Source organism: Nymphalis io, chromosome 2 (genome assembly GCF_905147045.1).
Source record: "Nymphalis io chromosome 2, ilAglIoxx1.1, whole genome shotgun sequence".
Taxonomy (NCBI): Eukaryota; Metazoa; Arthropoda; class Insecta; order Lepidoptera; family Nymphalidae; genus Nymphalis; species Nymphalis io.
The window spans coordinates 1,467,598-1,483,006 of NC_065889.1; the positions used below are offsets into that span (position 1 = coordinate 1,467,598).

General features: G+C 33.7%; 1 protein-coding gene across 7 annotated transcripts; it reads left to right on the forward strand.

The window, feature by feature from the left end:
- Window positions 1–9: 9 nt before the first annotated feature.
- Window positions 10–15,409, forward strand: LOC126777207 (dual specificity mitogen-activated protein kinase kinase 7-like). Of its 7 annotated transcripts, none has more exons than XR_007670024.1 (17): window positions 10–263; window positions 1,450–1,541; window positions 2,478–2,621; window positions 2,844–3,071; window positions 3,473–3,652; window positions 3,953–4,099; window positions 4,345–4,421; window positions 4,640–4,864; window positions 5,203–5,301; window positions 5,562–5,643; window positions 6,067–6,167; window positions 6,463–6,536; window positions 6,806–6,887; window positions 7,047–7,153; window positions 8,369–8,452; window positions 11,101–11,332; window positions 11,759–11,782. XR_007670024.1 is itself a non-coding variant. In XM_050500188.1 (17 exons), exons 1-17 carry the CDS (start codon window positions 128–130, stop codon window positions 11,835–11,837), a joined length of 1,992 nt encoding a protein of 663 aa, XP_050356145.1. In that variant the 5' UTR covers window positions 10–127; the 3' UTR covers window positions 11,838–15,409. The 7 variants fall into 7 exon arrangements, 5 of the variants coding, with proteins under 5 accessions (XP_050356145.1, XP_050356153.1, XP_050356161.1 ...); XM_050500188.1 differs by lacking the exon at window positions 8,369–8,452 and adding an exon at window positions 7,532–7,558 and having other exon boundaries at window positions 11,221–11,332; window positions 11,759–15,409; XM_050500196.1 differs by lacking the exon at window positions 8,369–8,452 and adding an exon at window positions 7,532–7,558 and having other exon boundaries at window positions 1,453–1,541; window positions 11,221–11,332; window positions 11,759–15,409.

Genomic DNA, 15,409 nt, shown 5'->3' on the forward strand with positions numbered 1-15,409 from the left:
AGAGTTTGATGGAAAAAAGAAATCTTTGGACTGCAGCTTTTTGACTTTAATTTTTGTGTAAATAATTATAATAGATGTTTAGCAATAAGTGTTTAGATGTGATTAGTGAATAATTTTAGTCATAATAATGTCAAATATTGAAGGTAGACTAAAAGGTTTGCAAGAGCGCTTTGAAAATGAATTGCGTATTCGAAGAGAGGGTCTCCACAATCAAGGTGGACTTGGGGCTCCTAAGACTGGGAATACACGAAGACCTAGACCCCGTAAGTTTTTAATATATATACAAAAATATAATCGATGTTTGCCTTTTAATGTAATTTTGATATTATTAGTGCCAACTGTCTATAATCAAAACATTGTTTTGCTTAGTTTTACACAGTAATCACCTACGAAAAGGTTATACTAGATGTTGTTAAATTTTTCTACCCTAATCTCTTAAAATATTCATACGCATATTTAGTATTATATTTTAGCGTTAAATATATAATATGTCAAGAATTCTATTGGGATAACATTCACATATCAATATTTAGGAAATCACACAGTTTTATCTTATTAATTATGAGTAAAAGTAATAAATTTTATAATTCAATAACACTACAAATGTTTTAAATAAAAGCTAATTAATTATATGTGTAATTGTTACTGCAGTTTGATTCTTAGCTTATTTACCTTCTTTTTGCACTCTCTTTATGTTTATTCTTTATTAAAAATGATTATGTCAGTTGCTTTTCGTCTTCTATTTTATAACAGTAAATAAAAATGATTGAATTCTGCAAGAAGTATTATTAAATTAAAGGCGAGCTTAAGACATTTTTGAATCAGCTGTATTTGCAAGAATGCTTAAAATAATATGAACCTGTGTAATTTAAATATAGGTTAATTGGTTTTACCTAACATTTGTAGAAGAGCACAAATCACTCACCATTCCGATATATTCTCTACAGACTATGTCATCATATCTGGCAGCATTATTGGCAATACAAATGTCATTACTTTGTATGCTATATTTTAGAGACAGAAAGAAGCATTGCCTAGTCTTGCAATAATAAATGCTGTTACAATACAGGCTAAAATATTAGGAAAAGGATTTTATATTAGCTTGTTTTAAATAAAAATCTTAACTTAATATCTTAAAAAGTGAGATTGAATTATGCGATTGTCTTAAGAATTCATTGACAGACACTGGATTTAGCTACATAAAAGTGGAGTATTCTTATCAAAAAGGAAAATTATCTTTTTGAGTGCTGGTTAATGTTTATTTGCTACTGTATTTTATTTGGGTTTGCTTTCAATCTATCATTTTATGAAGTGTATTTCTATCAGAGGTCTAATGTTATACTCCTAATAGGATCAAATAGTTTATTTTTTATAAATTATTAACGAGAAATGTTTATTTCTTATTACTGAATGTTAAGTAAGATAATTATTTTTGGTCTTATTTTGCAGCAGCAATGTTTTCCTCGAGAGAAATACCACCATTCCCACCAAGATCTCCACAAGCTACGGATACTGAACACAGAATGCGAGAAGTATACAAGGTAGAGTAGTTGTAGCAAAGGTCCATTATCAATAGTGGATTTACCAGCAGGCTAAGTAGGCTTGAGCCTAGAGCGGCAGATTTGTGTGGTGGCAAATTTTGGAAATATTTTTTTTTATTTAACAAAGATTTATAGCTACTTATACAGAATGAAAAAAAATTGTGCGATTGAATTCTGATGTCTTGTAGAAACAAGTCTTCAAGATGTCTTATCGCAGCTTTTAAACATAAACATATAAACATTTTTTGTGCAATGTGCTAAAAATATATATATAGGATATACCTGAAAAATGTGTAAATCCACCACTTTCCATCTTTTTTCAGTATTTCTTTTGCTAGTTATTATTGTCATAATCGATCACGATGAACATAAATACAGTGTCTGATACCAACTGGGGAGGGTCATTTGTATTGCCTATTTCATTCCAAGAAAACGTAAAGATAAACAAACCTTAGATTTATGTATTTCATATTATTTATTTGCGAATAGCTCTGCTGTGTTATGCACTACAAATAGTACTTTATAATACAAAACTATTCCATTTAACTACTCATATCTACTTTAATTTTACTTCGAATTTTTTAACAGTACCTTTGCCAACATTTAAAACACAATTGTTTTGCAAATCCATAATGCATAGCATAGATTATTCAAGAACTCAACCAATGACATTGTGTCGATTCAATGTCAAAGTTGTTTATTTGTCTTTACACCTTTCATTTGGTTAATCTATTTAGATTTAAAATATATACAATAGAATCTAATAATACATATTTGGTATTTATGTGATTTGTAAAAGGTTGTAGATAATAATCTCTCTAAAAAAGATTTCTTATGAATGAAATCATATAAGGATTTCATTTCATCTACAGTAGTTCTCGTTTTATAATTTATACTTTAACTTGATGGATAAGTATGTAAATTTTTGATAAATAGGTGAGTGGGAAGCTGAACGTGGATGGCGTTGAATATAGGTCTCACATAGATGACCTTCAACAACTCGGCGAATTGGGCAGTGGGACCTGTGGTCATGTGGTTAAGATGTTGCACAGGTCTTCGGGAGCTGTAATTGCTGTTAAGGTAATAATAATAATAATAATAATACATATTAATAAATATTGTACAAAATTGTTCTTAGAAAAGATAGTTTATGATTGAGTTTAAATACAAATTAAATAATTTATAATTTGTTTCATACAAACTATTATAAAAAAAATGTACTTGTGTTTTAAATTCACCTTAATAGTAACACATTCTTAGATTTTAAGTTTTTTTTTTAAATGGGTTAATTTTGTGTTTCAGCAAATGCGTCGTTCCGGCAATTCAGAGGAAACGAAACGTATTCTAATGGATTTGGACGTGGTGGTCAGATCACACGACTGTCCTTACATAGTTCGGTGTCTCGGTTGCTTCGTGACCGACGCAGATGTATGGATATGTATGGAGTTGATGGCGTCTTGCTTTGACAAGTTGTTGAAGAGGCTTGGAGCGCCTATACCTGAAGCAATACTCGGAAAAGTCACCGTGGCGGTATGTAATTTAGCTTGAAATATTAAATAACTTTAAATTAAATTAATTTCAAGACACGGCTAGCCGTTTAGTATTTTATTATTTCTGCCTATGCGAAATTTAAAAACATTTCTATATTTTCAATTACTTTTTAAATCTATATTTACAGAAAAAAAAATGTATAAGGGATAATATAACTGAGATGTTCAAATTTCTAGAATATGTGACTCTTAACAGCAGATTGCGAGTTCAAGTCAGGGCAAGCACCACTCATGTCTTGTGCTTAATTTGTGTTTATAAAAAATCACGTGCTGGGCGATGTAGTAAAAAAAAATACAATTTAAACATATTGATTCTCAATGCAGAGAGACTGCAGAGTCGTAGTTATCAGTAATAAATATATCACGTTATGAATATTTCAGACGGTAAACGCGCTATCGTACCTGAAGGACACGCACGGCGTGATCCACCGCGACGTGAAGCCGAGCAACATCCTGCTGGACGAGCGCGGGAACGTCAAGCTGTGCGACTTCGGTATCAGCGGCCGCCTCGTGGACTCCAAGGCGAAGACGCGCAGTGCGGGCTGCGCGGCCTACATGGCTGTCAGTTGATAAGTCATACACGCTATACTGCGTAGAATTCTATCTAAATCCTAGTTCAAGGATGTCATTACCGGCGGTTTTTTGGTGTGGATTTATGATTTCAAATGGATATTTTAATAGAACGAACCCTAGAGACTCTACTTTAATATCTCTAAGCCTCGTTAGATAGACCACTCTAATCGGGGAAATCTAATTTAGTTATTATAATATAATGAAATAGTTCAGAAAATAAAATTCCATTTCTAGTAAGACTGAACTGACGTGGCAATGGCTCTATAATTGTATTGTATGTTCTCACAGCCAGAGCGGATAGACCCGCCGGACCCGAGCCGGCCGGACTACGACATCCGCGCGGACGTGTGGTCGCTCGGTATCTCGCTGGTGGAGCTCGCCACAGGGGTCTTCCCCTACAGGGATTGTCAGAACGACTTCGAAGTACTCACTAGGGTGAGTACTTGTGAGTGACACTCTTTGACATTTGTTCAACAACAAGGAGAGTGCGCTTTTATATTCAATCATAACTACGCAAATATTATTTAGGTGAAATTGTGGAAAGCGATACAGTATTTATATTTCATTTTTTATTTATTGATTTCCATTCATACTTGTTTCAGAGAAAATTTACTAAACTAATAAAAAAAAATTGTCAATCGTCTAGTACTTGTAAACCAAATTTAGTTTTATTGTTTTAGGTAATAGCAGATGACCCACCACAGTTACCAGAGGATACTGAATTCACTCCCGAGTTCAAATCTTTTGTATCCCAATGGTAAGATTTGATCATTATTAATGAAATACTTATAATAATAATTCAAAAATGAAAGTGCGAAAATAGTGATTTTTTTGTGGTTTTATTATGCATTATTTTATTAAATTAATATTCGTATTAAATTTTTGGTAACGAATTATAAATGATTGCGACGAGATAATAATTCGCTAATACTATTTTATATTTCTTACGTCTATATTAATCAATGTCGTTTTCAGCCTAACGAAAAACTACCGTCAGCGGCCGAAGTACGTGAAGCTGCTCGAGCACCCGTTCGTGGTGAAGTCGGCGCGCAACTCGGTGTCGGTGGGCGCGTGGTACGCGTCGCTGTCGACGCCCACGCCCACGCGCACGCTGGAGGCGCCGCCCACGCCGCAGCCCACGCGCAACTACGTCACCGCCTCGCACTGGACGCCCGACCAGGCCACGCCCACTCCTGCGCGGTGAGCAGACCCTATTAACGATTTAATTACATTTATATATGTATATTTGTGTTTGTTTATTAATCTTTCACTTATTTACTATTTAATCGAACATTATAAAATTTTGCACATTTAGCAATTTTGCACTTTGTAAGGGTACAGAAGCCTGTACTTAATAAGCGGGCGTAGATGTAAGTGAAAACTACTATCAAATTATAAACTTTAAATCTACGTTAAGTTTTATCAAAATATTATTAATTTCTATTTTTTTTATGCAAAAAAATTGTCAATATAATGATAAACTCTTAATTAAAGTCGTAGGCCGGTAAGAAATGTAATGTTATATTGTTGGTCCGTAGAGCTTGGTGGGCGACTACGGCGAACCCGGGAGGAAGCAGTTCGCAGCCCGCGAGCCTCGAAGCTGACCTGTCGAACTATTCGCCTTACCCGAGACGCAGGTATTATATTAATTGTAACATAGTGAAGCACTATTAAGATAATTATATTTGGATTGAATTTGATTAACATATTATATATTTAATGAATTTGCTAGAAATGAGTAATTAATATCGGTGGTGACATTAAATTTGATTTAACCAGAAAACGACAACAGGATAGTGTTTGTAAGAACTTGCTACTTGAATAGAGTATGTGTTGATTTTGTACTCATATATTTGTGACTGCGAGAGTATATGAGTGCCCCCCCCCCCCTCCGCAGGACGATCGACGCGTGCGCGTCCCCCCCGCCCGCGCCCGCGCGCCGCGTGTCGGCCGACACCCGCTGGCGCGCCTCGCCCGCCGTGCGTACCAACCGTTTAGCTAATTTTAAACTCATCAAAATTCAGTGCTTTAAATTAAATTCCACATGTTCCACTGTTTGTATATTTCAGATGGAATCTGTGGTTCCACATGATATAATAATAATAATAATAATATCCTTGGACATTTTTCACACACGGCCATCTGATCCCAAATTAAGCTCGTACAGAGTTTGTACTATGGAAACCAGACAACTGATATACTACATATACTACTTTTCTTTTGTAAATACATATTTATATAGATAATATGTAATGTCCCAGTAGATACTAAAGATAAATCTTGTAGATCATGTGTTTTTTTTAACTCGAGGAATAATACTATACGTTTATTTTATAACTAATTATGAATACTCAAATTTTGTAACAATTTTAAATGATTTTATCATAACGTTTTCCATACAGAGTTCGGGTAACACGAGCCCTATAGTATTACAAAGGTTCTATCACCAAAGTCAACAACGGAAGTCGAGAGTGGACTTGCATTCGACACCGAGACATCGGAGGTGAGAGATATTTACTTTTATACATTATTTTACAACGTAATGGCTTTGTGCGGACCATGTGTGGCAGTGCATTTACGATGTCAGCCGTAATAGTTTACACTTTTAAAAGTGCCAGTATCGAATATATTAGTACTATAGTGATAATATTATGTTCCAAATAATGCAATGCGATTTTCATAATTATTTCTACAATACAGAACGTCGTATAAAATGGAGAATTATTCTTAAATCAATAAGCTAACGTAATACTTCTATATTATTATTTTATAGAATGAAAATGATGTTTTTGTTCCAGCCTCAGTCGCGAGCACAGCACGGGTCGCTCGCCCGAGCCGCCGCCGCGGACCAGACATCTGCTTACGCATGAAGGTACCACCGTTACATATGTTACCACTATAAATTACAGTCAGAGTCACAACGATTCAAAGACACCGTTGTATGACTGCCATAAGCAATTAATATTGCTGTATAGATAACAACAAAATGGTTGCTTAGGATAGTATCCTATATTAGCTGCTTTGCTTGTTTTTTAAATTGTTAAACGTTATTGTTACGTTCGAGTTTTTTTTTAACATATTCGGTAGCGTTGACGTTAATTGCGATTTGTGTGGGATTCAAATTTGATTTAAATTTTGCAGCTAACGGTACCATGGAACTCGAGCCGCCGCCGCTCCACGACCGGTTACACCCGCCCTCGCCCTTACTGCTGAGCAATGATCGGTGAGGAACGCATCGATATAATTAATTTAGCTGTTAAACACGTTTGTAGAACTGTCGTTGTGAGTGAAGTTGACCGGTGTGAAGTTAGCTCTGTGAATCGTTCTCGCCCGTGTGAAGCGTCATGGCATGCGTCAGTGTTCATATATCGCTTTGCCTCAGGTTGTCGGAGGGCCGCAGCCAGAGCCTGACGCGCGCGGAGCTCCGCAACGGGTACCGCGCCGACGCGCCGCCCGCCGCGCCCTCCAAGCTGCTGCACGACGACCAGGGTGAGTGCGCGCCACCGACACATACGTATACACTATTTTACTCTAAATTAATTCACGTGTAGAAGAAAAAATTACTCATCTGTATATCCAAAGTGTTCTTCGTTTAATATGAGGTATAGGTATGAATCTTTGTTCCACTAGGCCCTAGGCAGTTTGAATACTAGCTAGTTAACGTGTTACGAAAACGTTCCTATTCTTATACAAATATACTGTAATTAATTAATCGACACAAACACATACGAAATTTATAATTTATGAAATTAATATTATATATAAAATAATATATCCAAGTGTCCTACGACACTAGTGAACCAATGTATGAGTTCAAATGGACATGTACAGGGAGCCATTGACTCATTTACGTGTTTGTTTATCCAGCCATGCGGAGCTACGTCACCAATAAAAGTAATATATTATAATTACGCTTTTTTTTATATAATCATTGTTTAGAAAAAAAAATTATAAATGCATACAATGCATGCATATTACAGATGTTACTTAAGTAGTTTCATTTAATATGAAATAAATAGAATAGTTCCCGCTGAATGATGGAATGATTGTTTTTAAATATCATCAACGGAATTACTGCATATTAAAAAAAAAAAAAACATTTTTAATTTTATCACGTTTGATGATCATTAATATTCCTTATTTAATATTAGAATATCACGCAAGATATACACATTGATCATATTTGTAACACACAAACATAACTTATGTAATGTTACAATTTTTCTCCTAAAATAACAATTACTTACTTTTAACATCATTATATTACTTCATACCATATTTCCTCTTTTTTTTAAGTGAAACATTTTGGTGAAATTTTAAGGGCGATTTTAAATGCAACGTTTTAATACGTAACGTTTAAAATTAAACTCAGGGATAATGGAGACACGCACGCTCTTATATCAATTCAAGTGAAACGACAGTCTGATCAACAAAAACGTTTAAAGTAACGTTATTTCTGTAACTATGATGCTGATCCTATTGTAACATATTATCTTAAACTAATCTATGTGATATTAGTCAAAATATTTCTATTTTTCATGTATGTAGTTAAAAGAGATTGCGAAAAATTATAGATTCGGTATCATTAAATAAATAACGTTTCTTAGTAGTAACGTTGTCTCGCAAAACGTCGGACAAATTATATATTTTTAATTTGTTTATATGTTCTTTTACATGTTTTGTGTATATTTTTTTTGAGGGCAGCCAGCCTATAGAGACGTGTAACTAATTGGTGTAACGAAATGCTGCGCTTGCCACTCTACGCCATTTTGTTTATGGGAAATGATTGTATGTACCAAATATATATGTACACTCAGATATTTATTCAAAATTTTCGTTATAAATGTTGTGGCTCTTGTTTGAATGTTAGTTTAAAATTGTACAAATCGGATTTTTTTTTTTTAAATACGTCGAATAAAAAAAAAGTACAGATAATATATATACATATATTTCTTTTAATATAAATACTTTGTTATTATTATTTTTTATTCATCACACATAACCATGGTTATCTCCGATCGCTTTGAATATATATATATTTCAGACATACCATATAATATAAGTGTACATAAACTAAATATATAAACTAGTTCCCATACAATCAATTCGCCATTGCCATCATCACATAACTGTTTCACGGTATCCTATCATTGTGTTTTATGTTAATAGGGCTAGGATACAGATGAAATGATCGCTTAGTGCTTCGCGGTTACGCTTACGCCATATTAAACAATTACAATATGGCTGACTTTTACATTAATAATATATCAAATGTACACACAAAGGTTGGCGGACTGCTAAGAGATTTTTTTTTTTATAAAAAATAATACGCTATTTATGTTTTAATACTAAATAAACCGTATTTTTTTATATATATCATTTTTATTAAATGTTCCGGTTTCGCTTGCTATGTTTAGCGAGGATTGCGCGACATGTTGGTGACCTGACTGACCTGATGACGGGAATATAATATTTCCGAAATTATTTGGTGGTAGGGCTTTGTGCAAGCCCGCCTGGATAGATACCACTCACTGAACATATTCTACAGCTAAACAGTAACTTAGTATTGTCGTGTTCCGGTTTGAAGGGTGAGTGAGCCAGTGTAACTATAAGCACAAGGGATATAACATCTTAGTTCCCAAGGTTGGTAGCGATTACATTGACGATTTAAGGAATTGTTAATATTTCTTACAGTGTCATTGTCTATGGGCGGTTGTGACCACTTTCTGTACGGTCGCCCATTTTCCAGTGTTCCTACCATTTTTTTTATAAAAAAACCGTGTCGCGCGTTCGTCGATAAACAATGTAGAGCTGGAATATTTAACGATAATGCTATTTATGTAATGTAATATTCGGTGAATATTTAGTAAAAGAGGCTAGTAATGTAAGCTAACTAACACCGCTTAAGATACTTATCGCTAAATAAATGTATCGTTTCTTATCCGTGATCTCCCGAACATCGCGACGGACGGGTAACATTTGCTCGCATTTATTACGTCATATGCTGTGTTGCCATTCCCTTGCGGTGGATCGAATAATTTCTGCTATCTGAGAACTATGTTCTTTTAAAATATCTGTGTAAATTGTTGTTATTTTGTGGTGCATGAGTATTTGAATTTATAGCTGTCAGAAGTGTAGTTCGACCTGTAGTACAATGTGTAGTCTATTCCAAACACACGAGGGGTATAGACAAATAAACAATTTTGACGTTTGACGTCTTATCTGTATTGGTCGAGATCTTGAATAATCTATGGTATACATTATGGTAGTCAAAAAAATGTTGGAATTGAAATTAAAGTGGATTTAAGTTTGTTAATAATGTTTTTATGAAACACATTAAGATATATTACTTATTGTTTGTATAATGGCTATTAGCAAATCGTACGGAATATGCAAGTGTTTCTTTATCTCAAATCCTGTGATTGGAATTGGCTGTAGAAAGTATTAAAATGTTAGATTCAAATACTCTTGACCTCATCTCCTGTGCTTTGCCGCTGTCACGCCCCACATCGCCTGCCATCTGCTCTATCACATGCCTCGCCACACTAAACACGACCTTAACACCTAGCTAATAACGCCCGCTATTGTACAGCAAGGGATGCTTCGGGTTACGCTTACTCTATCTTACTATGTGGACGTTTAGAAATCGCTCGATCCGTTCTTTTACGTTTACATTCAATACGGAAATCAATTTCTTCTTGAGTATAATTTTATTTAATGTAACTTTCTCGGATACTGGTACTTAAATATTAAACCTTTGCTTTAATATATAAAAAAAACTTTGAATTTTTTTTACACACATCTTTAGCGTCGGTTTGTCTGTAATTTGAGATAGTCGAGAGTAAACGAACGGGTCGAAAATGTAACGTCCTAAAGACCCAAGTGTAATAGCGCGGTGTGGGTATACGTTGGCATCATTTTCATGACCCGGATCACGGCTTCGCTCATCGCTCAGTAACAGTAGCCAGGCATTTGGTACGGCACCGGGAGCTCTTTGGTTCGACTTAAAATATTATACACGTATATTAATATAAAATAAATTGCTATTCATGTTAGCGTTACTTGATTATATAAAAAAACTAATGTGATTCCGTTTTTCATAATTCAAATAATTTGTAGTTTTAGGGTTTACCTTATAAAAGGATGAAAAGGTTAATTGATTATAATAAGAAGTTAATGTATTCATAAATTACAATAGGTATCAACAGGATTTAATATATGTAAAGTTAAAAAAACAAACTAACTTTATTCTCACTTATTTATTTTATCTAATAATAAAGTAAAAAAGAGCTGTAAGCTTGTAACTGTTATATTTTTGGTTAATAAATGCTTTTTAAAAGAAGAATTTTTTTAACTTTTGAATATCTTTCTTTTTGAAATATCAACATTTAATCATTTAAAAGTAAAAAACCAACGACGTTACTAAAACTGAATAGCAAAAGTCGAAAAGGACCAAAGAGGTCTCTAGCAAAGAGTGGGCAGCGGGCGTGCGTGTGGGCGCGTGGGCGCGTGGGCGCGTGGGCTGGGATAGCGCGTATAGCGGTGCGCTGACGTAGGCTGGCTGCACTCGCTCGCGGGGCTGGTGAAGCGCCGCCTCAGCGGGTACGTCAAGTGGCATCACGTTGCAGCGCGCCGCGAGCCCGTGCACGCCGCCGTCGCGCACCACAAGTGAGTACCGGACTGATATGACATATAATATAACATGTTCAAAGCGAACTGTAGTACTAAGATTAGTGCAATATACTTATTGTGTAAGCGGCCCTGTGTAGTTACAGGCACAAGAGATATGACTTTTTCGATCACGTTGCCGGCTCATTGACTGTAAAGACCAGATAACTTTTCTTACCATCCACCACTTATGTGGCCCATTTGCTAATTAGACCCCATTTTTAAAAATGGGCATTTTGTAAATATTTAATAATCATAGAAGATAAGTAGCTAAAACTATTTTAGTAACAAAAACCTATTTTTTTTTAATATCTATAATTGTCATTGTAACCTTTTTCGAGATTGAAACTTGTGAACAGTTGTGAGACGAAAACTTGAAATTACATATGAATTGATCGTTAATATTATTGTGAACGTGGCATGCAGATGGAGCACCAGCGAGAGTTGGAGCGTGCCCGCCTCCCCCCTGCCGCCGCGCGCGCCCCCGCCGCGCCCCGCAGACTAGCGGGCACCGCTCCCCCCTCCCCCGCCGCCGCCTCACCGCCCGATACATGCCCTTCCGACGTTATTAGATTATATATATATGTACCAGTTTAATGTACAAGTTTATTTATGATTGTACAATAGAATTTTTTCAAATTTATCATTTTCTATGGTGGGTAACAAATATTATATTTTATTTTATTTGAACACTACGAAGGCTGGGTGAGTGATTCGACGCAGAGATGAAATATTGTACAAAATTATACTTTTTCATTTTTATATTTGAGTTTCGAATAGAAAAATATGTAATGAAAGTTTTAATGAAATACAAACTTTATTTGTGATATTGCTTTATCGTATCTAAATGGCGATAAGATTGTATTAAAAGTATGATGGGCTCCCGGGAAGAAAATGAACCAATTATAATTTTAATTTATCATAATTGTTATAATTATACAGTTATCAACACTGCGAGACATAAATTCGTATTCCAAGGGTGTCGCAACAAAAGTGATTCGGTCATTCGACTATGTTATATGCATTCGTTGCAATGTCTGTTTATGTTTATACAGTTGCCAATTAAAACTGTACCCCCACTCCCTATTTTACATTGGTATTATACCAGAAACCCAATAACCCTAACCCAACTGAATCGGACGAACGATTCGTGAACGCATAAAATACGAACGAGAAGAAGCACTATTTCTTTATATAATCTGTGTATTTTTGTGTTAAACGCGTTTTTAAATTATAAATGAAAAAAAAATGCCTTAAACGTAAAAAAACGAAAGCAAAGTAACGCTTTTCTTCCAAATCAGGTATATATTTAGATGTAAAATAAAGTTAACATTGTTATAAATATAGATGCAACTGATTTTGTTACAATTAATACGAAACTGTACTTAAAACACCCCATTCCAAAAGAATTTAATTTATAAAAAAAAAACAAACACAAGAATATCAATTGATAACTTGCAAATAGTCAATTACGATATGAACTTGAGAAAAAGCAGTTATTTTGAAATCACAGAATAGATTATCAACACATGGCCTGTATAATATTATTAACTATGACAAAAATATTTTTATATATTTTTCTGTTCAAACTTAAATACCAATATAAAAATGTTGCAGAAATAAATATTGAGGATATTGTACAAATGAGTTGCATGAAACATTGAACTCGAAATAGAAGTAGCGCAGTAGTAACACCAAAAAGTACGTTCAAGTCATATGAATTGTGTATATATTATATATAAGGTTTGCGAATAAATATAATTGTTATCGAAGCGAGATTTTTAGGTAAAATTTGTGTATATTTAACGAAATCGTGTATTTTGCGCTTTATACGATTTTAATAGGGTACGGTTTGGTGTGTACGATAGTTTTAGTTGTGACCGCTTCGTTCCGTGGCCGCGGTCGGTGACGTGTTTGTTTATCTAGGTTTAATGGTGGAGACAATAATGTTTGCTTTAACTTTTTAAATATAAATTCAAATGACAAGTGTGTAGACGTTCAGAGTGTAATCGTTGATTCGAAATGGATACATTTGAAATATTCTCTAGACAAAAGTGGATATAATAAAGGCGTTCGTTTAACTCGTTATGTAACTGTTCTATTTAAACAGATTCATATTAAATTTTTTTTTATCGTTTTAAAAGTTTAATTAAACGGTTCAATTACTAGTATCACTTCCGGTTCGGAATCAAGATCTTCTGAGAATCGACAAGTATAAGCTTTATAGACTTTTCAAAATAGATATTTTACATAACATTGTCAGAGATATTTGTGTATCTATAGAATGTGTCGGGATGTGTTAATCATCTCGTCAATTTATCTAACTTTAAACTTACTATGATTCGACAAACGAAGATTGGGAATGCCTTCTCAACGTTTAAGTAAATTCCATTATGATTACTTAAAAAACTTTTTTTTTCCGCTGATGTGTGTTTGCTGCTGACCCTACTGACCGTAATACTGTTGTTATGCACAGTTTTTACAATTATCTAATGGGCTTGACATATTTGCGAGAAAGAGATAGCAATATTTAAGTGATATTGTTTAACAATTCATACAGAATGTTGATAGTACGTCATACATCATGTAAATAATATGTTTTGTATGTAATCAATAAAAAATAAAAGTACGGTTACCATTGTAATGACATTTCATATTCAATCTTCGATTGTCGTTAGTGCGATTGATAATAATAAGACACCGGCCGTGGCAAATAATGGCAGGTTCACACTTACTTGTCTTGTCGCGATTCATCAGTAGATACTGCTTATTAGACACATATGTTTTATATAACGTGCACACAACGATGACGTAATGTGTTCCAGGTATACCCTCGTTCTTACACGTCACGTAAGTATAGTGTGAATCTGCCCTAATTCCTATTCGATAACGAGATGGTTGAAATAAAAAAACAATCAATGTAAATATCGTGTATTATATTGATAAGTAACGTACGACATATTTAAGCGCAGTTTTATTTTATAGACGTTTAATAGAATTTTATATATAAGTTCTCTTAGTAAATAGCACAATGTATATTTACAGCTTCGTTCTGTTTCGTATATTAGTTTGTACACGCAATTTTTACCAAATATATAATAAATATTTTATTTCAGATTTTCTATTGATACGAATAACGTCCTTACCATAGAGAAAAATTGTCTGTTATAGGTTTTGTTTTTCATAAATGCTTATATTTTTTATTTTCCTTATTTCTAGTGATATATTTATAAAAAAAAAAACATTGATACAATTTTCATTTTCTCTATGGTAAGATGTAATAATGAAATAAACAGATCATAAATAAAAGAAATATAACTGAATGTTCCAATTATATTCTTTTTTAAATTGCTTTAGTAAAATATAAAGAATATATATGATGGAGTTACGAACATTTTCACTGGCTCGCTTTTAACTTGGAAATTATTTGATTCTTTATTATTTTTATGAACCGATTCCAAATATAAAATAAAAATATACATCAAATATGAGGTTAATTGCTATAGATAAAAAAATATATTTTAAACAAAGAATGTCAGGAATACATTTATAACAGAGTCAATGCTTTACGTTTTTTTTAGTTTTTTTTTTTATTACCAGTGAGATTTTTGTTGAAGTCATCAAAATTCCACTACACGCAAAATAATGAACTCATTTAAATTAGTTTAGTACTTACTTGTCGCGAGCTTCGATATCAGCTATAATACCTGATAAAGATATAATTAAAAAAAATAATTAAACAGGTAGAATAATTAAAAAGCCAAATAACAAAATATTTGAAAGTCTGCTGTGTTTATTCGGTTTGTTTTATTTTAATCTGTTTAAATATATATTTTTACTATTATGACAAATGTACATGGTATAAATAGAAGAAAAAAAAATCTAAGCTTGCGATGATTAGAACGTGTTCGAAATTTAATTTACGTAATTGAAAGCGAATATGAAATTATATTTAACTATAATTATGTTGATCGAGAGGCAGTCGCTTGTTGCGTAGTGTGAATTACACCACACAGACCACCCCCCCTCCCCCCTAGTCCGCGCGCTCTCGTGACGGGACTAAAATTAAATATATTT